The sequence below is a fragment of the Bos javanicus genome, chromosome 26 (assembly GCF_032452875.1).
Source record: "Bos javanicus breed banteng chromosome 26, ARS-OSU_banteng_1.0, whole genome shotgun sequence".
NCBI classification, from domain to species: Eukaryota; Metazoa; Chordata; class Mammalia; order Artiodactyla; family Bovidae; genus Bos; species Bos javanicus.
Window position 1 is genome coordinate 33617643 of NC_083893.1, and position 6000 is coordinate 33623642.

At 42.6% G+C, this 6000-nt stretch overlaps 1 protein-coding gene across 1 annotated transcript in view; it reads left to right on the forward strand.

The window, feature by feature from the left end:
- CASP7 (caspase 7) overlaps positions 1-4158 on the forward strand; it is a 41822-nt gene extending 37664 nt beyond the window's left edge. Inside the window, exon 7 of the mRNA XM_061403534.1 lies at positions 2335-4158. Within this exon, the coding sequence (XP_061259518.1) occupies positions 2335-2558 (224 nt within the window). The 3' untranslated portion in view covers positions 2559-4158. The remainder of the gene's footprint in view (positions 1-2334) is intronic.
- The last annotated feature ends 1842 nt before the right edge of the window (positions 4159-6000 follow it).

Sequence of the window (6000 nt, forward strand, 5' to 3'; positions counted from 1 at the left end):
GGCAGCCTCATACCTGACTCTCCTTCCATCCTTAACGTTCTTTCTGACCCTCTTATAAGGGCTCCTGTGGTTAGATTAGTCCTGTCTGGATAATCCCAGGGTAATTTCTCTATCTTGTTTCCTTGACCTCAGCCCCATCTGTGAAGTGCTCTAGGGCAGCAGTTCCCAGCCTTTTCGGCACCAGGGACATGATTCATGGAAAATAGGTTTTCCATGGACCAGGGTGGGGGTGGACAGTTTCCAGATGATTCAAGCACATTGCATGTATTGTGCACTTTATTTCTATTATTATTACATCAGCTCCACCTCAGGTCATCAGGCATTAGATCCTGAGGACCCCTGCTTTATGCCATGAGCATTTCTGAGGGCCACTGTTCTGCTTACCATGGGGATATAGTCACTTTTCTCTCCAAAAGAAAGCTGAATTCTCTCATTTATGATTGTTATTATTATTGGTAATTGTAAGAACAAGCGTGTCTATGGCACCTATTTACTGAGTGTTTTTCATGTCTTTTACCCTGAAATAATTCTGTAGTAGTTAGGAGGGGTGTTACTTCTGTCCTCATTTTACAGATAGAAAAAAAAAAAATTTGAGCTTGAGTAAGTTTAAGTGACCTGCCCAGGGTCATATAGAGATTTTCATACATAATAGAGTCATTTAGCTCAGACCAGGATTCCTTTATACAGTAGCCTGTAAACAAGCACCAGAAATGCCAGCAGCAACCAAGCCTCCCTCTTGCTTGGGTTTGCCTGAGCAAGTTCAGTGAAGTTCCATTGTTTGGGGTTAAAAACCATCACTCAGAATTCTCCCAGCTGCGGTAGTAGTTTGTCAAGTGCTTGGTATAGAAGTACTGGTTACAGTAAGTTGGCTGTTGTGTTTGGAAAACCAGCTCTGGAAAGATGTACAGATGGGATTTTGTGAGAATGGAAACTTCACAAGTTTTAAGAATCCTGTAAAAAAGAAATTTGGTTCCTGCCCTTGAGAGGAAGGCAGAGTCATGGGAGCATGCCGTTGTGCAATCCAACCTGTCAGTCGAGTTGGAGGGGCCCTAAGCCGGGTCCTGGCAGAACTGAAGGAAGAAGGGTGGATCTAAGGGTGAATTCTAGGGAGGCAGGTGAGAGAGGCTTCCGAAGAAAGAAATTCTGTAACCGAGTCTTAAAAAATCAAATAACAGGAGGAAGGTTGAAATGGCTTATCAGACAGAGTGCCCAGGGGCAGGTGGCTCAGTGCATTGGTAAAACTCAAGAGCCAGACCACAGGGTGTGTTAGTCTTTTCAGGCAGCTCTAATGTAAGTCCACAGGCTGGGGAGCAGAAGTTCATTTTTCACAGTTCTGGAGGTTGAGATCAAGGTGCCAGGCATTGTGGCTTCTGATGAGAGCTGCTACCCTAGCTTGTAAACCACTGCCTCTTCACTGACGTGGCCCAGGGAGGGGAGAGAGGCCATAGCACAGGATATGATTGGCATGCTGTTGTTGTTGTTCATTAGCCAAGTTGTGTCCAACTGTTCACGACCCCATGGACTGCAGGACTGGGCATGAACAAGGTTCAAACCTAGATAGGGCTAAGCAGCCTAAATTTCACCCTTATATAGAAGGAGCTGTTTTAGGTAAGAGAGGGATGTTGACTTAAAAAATATTCACAACCTAAAACTTGAGAGTTATGTTTTATTACATGGAAATTTTTAGGACTTAAGCCCAGGAGATAGCATCTCAAGTAATCTTGGGAGAACTCCAAGGAGACAAGGGAAGGAGCCAGGTTGTATAGAAGTTTTGCAACAAAAGGGCAGGTAGTTTGAACATCAAAAGGTTATTGTTAATTAAAGAAAACCAGATAACCCAAATTAATGTAGTGCTTCTCTATGTATGGGAAGAGGCAAGAGTCTGAACTGCCTGAAATCACTGCTTTCATATGCATCAACTACTGGGGCCAGTATCCTGTGTTTTTCACAACCTGAGCTCCCTTGAGGCTCACCATCGGGAGTGGCTGCAGTCTGCCGGCTGCCGGATCACAGGTATTCTTCTCCTTCCTGAGTGCCCTTTGGGCTCACCAGCTCACATTGGAGAGCTGCAGTCACTGATGGCTGTGACATCCTCGTTTACTGATATGGCAGGAAATATTCCATTTCTCAGGGACAACATGAGATTTGTGTTTTAGAATGATTCCCTGGAGTACAAAGTTTGGAGAACACATATCCAGTATGGGTAAGTGGGGACTGATGTTATTTCAGAAGAGCGCATGTGAAGGCCCCAATCACAGACAGCTCCTTCTGGGTAGTGAGCAAAGCAGCAGCCAGGTCAGCTGACTTTATCTCCTTTCTCTTCTCCCATTGAAGGCTATTATTCATGGAGGAACCCAGGGAGTGGCTCCTGGTTTGTGCAGGCCCTCTGCTCCATCCTGAATGAGCATGGGAAGAGCCTGGAGATCTTGCAGATCCTCACCCGGGTGAATGACAGGGTGGCCAGGCACTTTGAATCCCAGTCTGATGACCCACGCTTCCACGAGAAGAAGCAGATTCCATGTGTGGTCTCCATGCTCACCAAGGAACTCTACTTCTGAAGATAATTCATTCCAGGGGTGCATTCCAGCTGAGAAACTATGGATCATTTGTTGATGAATCAGAAATTTTTTTTGTAATGCTCTTAAAAGATCCAGAAATTCTAAAAGATTTTAATTTCAGGAAAATTATTGATTCAATGGGAAAGAAACTCTCTGGTGCTGTCTTACGGTCTCTGAATTTTCAGAGACTTTTTTTTTTTTTACATTGTTATCCATTTGATGACTTTTTCTCTTAAGATTCATTTTGTCTGTCTTTCTCCTTGTTGTCGCACTTAGTACATACAACAAAAATGACCTCTGCAAGTGACTTTTGACTGTGTCCACCATAACTGGTGGTGACTTTGGAAGACTGTCAGAGTCATATTCGTAGTGGCAAAGAGAGTCTTGACAAAAAACAGCCAAAGGGATATTCATTCGCCTATATTGCAGAAAGTGGAATATCGAATGCAGTTTGAGTGAATTTTTCATTGACTTAGGGAAGATTCTTGTGCAAAAATTCCCAGATATGTTAAGAGGCAGGAAAAAATAAAATGATTCTAATATGTAGCAGTCGGGATCCAGTCAAGAAAACGGAAACCATTCTAGGTATTTCAGTAGAGAGAATTTAATAGAGGAAATTGACATACGTAGATGATGAAAGAGAAGATAAATGAAAGGAAGCTGTAACCCAGGTGGCACTAGTGATGAAGAATGCGCCTGCCAACGCAGGAAAGGTAAGAGACTCGGGTTCAATCCCTGGGTCAGGAAGATCCCCTGGAGGAGGGCATGACAACCCACTCCAGTACTCTTGCCTGGAGAATCCCATGAACAGAGGAGCCTGGTGGGCTATAGGCCATAGAGTCACAGAGTCAGACATGACAGAGGTGACCTAACATGCACGTGCGTTGTCACATAGGCTTATGAGGAGGTGCGGTTCCTTAAGTCCAGAAACTGGGATCCTGCACAGGAGCTGGAACCATGGTGGGGCTGCCTGGTGGGAGCTAGACCGCCCAGGAGTTGCAGGAAATGAAGCAATGGCAGGGACAAAGCCACTGCCCACCATGAAACAACACCAGATGAGTCAGACCTGGAAGAATTCCTCATTTTTTCCACCTCTGCTCCTGCCCTGTAATCTTCCTTCAACATCTTACCCTTCCAGCTCTACCTGGAAGCCATCTGGCAAGGGTCCTTGGAAATGTGATTTCCTGCAATACAGAGCATAGCCAGGCATAGTGAGGCAGAGAAGGAACGAGAAATGGTTATGGGCCTGGTTCACAATGTGAACAGAAGGAATTCTATTCCCTGTGTTCAGCGATTCATCCATTCAGTCATTTATTCATTGAGTTGTCAGACAATCTGTGCATTACCTACTATGTGCAAAATCATCTGTTTTAGCTTTATAATCTACCTGGAACTTTTTAGGTTATTCCAAGCTTTATTCAGAGTAAATTTTTGTGACCTCTAATTCTCTAAATGGAGAAAGGTTTATGGTGAAAATGTTTGCCCTGTGTTTTCAAGGTGGTGTTCTCTTTTGAATTCTTGATAAATTACTGTTTTATTTTGCCTAGTAACTTGTTAACAAGTGTTTATATTTATTGATTAAAATGTGGTTAATTCCTAATCTGCTCATTTGCTTTCCTTTTGAAGTTTTGTTTTGTTTTGTTTTTTATGGCAGTTGGAAAATGAGAAAACAGGATAAGAACTGACCCTATGACTTGACCTCAACACAGAACGTAATTCATGATTTCTTTTGAAGCTCGGACACTAATAAAACAACAAGTAAATCATCACTTAGGAAGCTGAAAATTTTCACATAAACAGTTAATGAACCTGTAAAGCTATTTGTGATGGACCGGCATTTATTAATTTGGCAACAAAATCAGATCGTGTAAAAGTATCTTCTTTCAACAAAAGAACTAATTTAAGGCCAGTTTCTTAGACTTGCCCCTGGTTTCCTGCCATCTAAAATATACCAAATGTTCAAAACATAAGTGGTGATCATGAATCAAGAAAATCAACAAGCATCTACCCCACTGTTCTCAGAATTCACTGGCTGTTCTTTGGGAAATAGGCCATCCTATTAAAGTTCCCTATCTTAGAATATGCCCAAGTGCATTGTAATTTGAAGTAAAAATCATGGCACTCTAGTTATTTGCCTTGTAATCTTCATTAAATAGGCAGACGTGATCAGCATTAATGTCAGCATTAATTTTTTGTTTTTTAGTTCTCTGAGCAGTCATAGGTATTAAGTTTATAAATTATGAATATTACCTCATGCTCTTTAGTCCCAAGATATAAATCACTGTTAGAAAATAGCCTTTGTCTTGCAGTACATCATGGGGCAGATGCTCTCATTTACCAAGATCAGAAATCTTATCCCAAGTTGTTTATGTGTTCATACCCATCTCCGTTCTTAAACTTTTTGATCTTTTTATAATCTGAAATTCTGATGAAAAATTACTCTAAAGGAGAACTCAATCCTGGTGAATACACATTCCTGGTTATTGTTACTTAGAGTCCAAGCTTCCTCCTTGCAAAAATACCAAGCAGAGTGCTGACGTCTATGAGGAAGATGCTTCCCTTGGCATCATGGGCTCAAGTCTGGGTTTCTGTTTGCTTTTTCTCAAGATGCCACTGGCCTATTTTAAGTACCAGCTTTAGGCTCTGCCCTGAGCTTTTTCCTCTGAGCAAACTTCCATAAACCATCATAAGCTGATTATATTTGTAAATTGCCCAAAATAGGTCTCTCTACTAGGATGCAGTGTATTCAGCACGGTTTAAGACCTCAAGGAAACCGAGAAAGAAGATAATGTTCACTGAAAGGACATGGACACTGGTTGACAAATCCTTTCTCTTGTCCAGCCTTGCAGTGCATCACCCGAAATCTTTGGACTAGATACTCTGGGCACCACGGATTGCCTCTTGACTTCCTAGGAACACACCCTTCTGTCTGGCTTTCCATCTGGCAGGTTCTTTTCCATCAGATGTCTGGACAGGTGAGAAGCTGTGGTGGTCACCAAATTAAAGCAGCAGCAATGCATCTGTGTCTTTAGGCAGGGACACAAAGGGGCTACCAGTAGCCCCAAGTAGCACGCATGTCCGAAGGAAAGTTATCCTTCAGAGTTCTGCAAAGAACTTCAGAGCTCTTTGCAAAAATATGCAAAGTCAAAAGGTTCTTTTACACTGTTTTGCCTTATAAATGTTTTTGCCTTGTAAATACAAGGTCTGTGCCCCGCAACATCCACATGCCCTGGGGGCTTGTCAGAAATGCAGAATCCCAGGCCCTGCTTCAGACATGTTCAGCAAGAACCTGCATTTTAACCAGAGCCCCAGGGGATCAACACTCATGTGGCAGTTTGAGAAACTCAGGTTTGACGGCAAGGACCACTTGTTTACACGTTTTGCTTCCCCTGTGCACTGAAGCTGGAGCTTCATAATACTTTTCTGTTGTTCAGTCACTAAG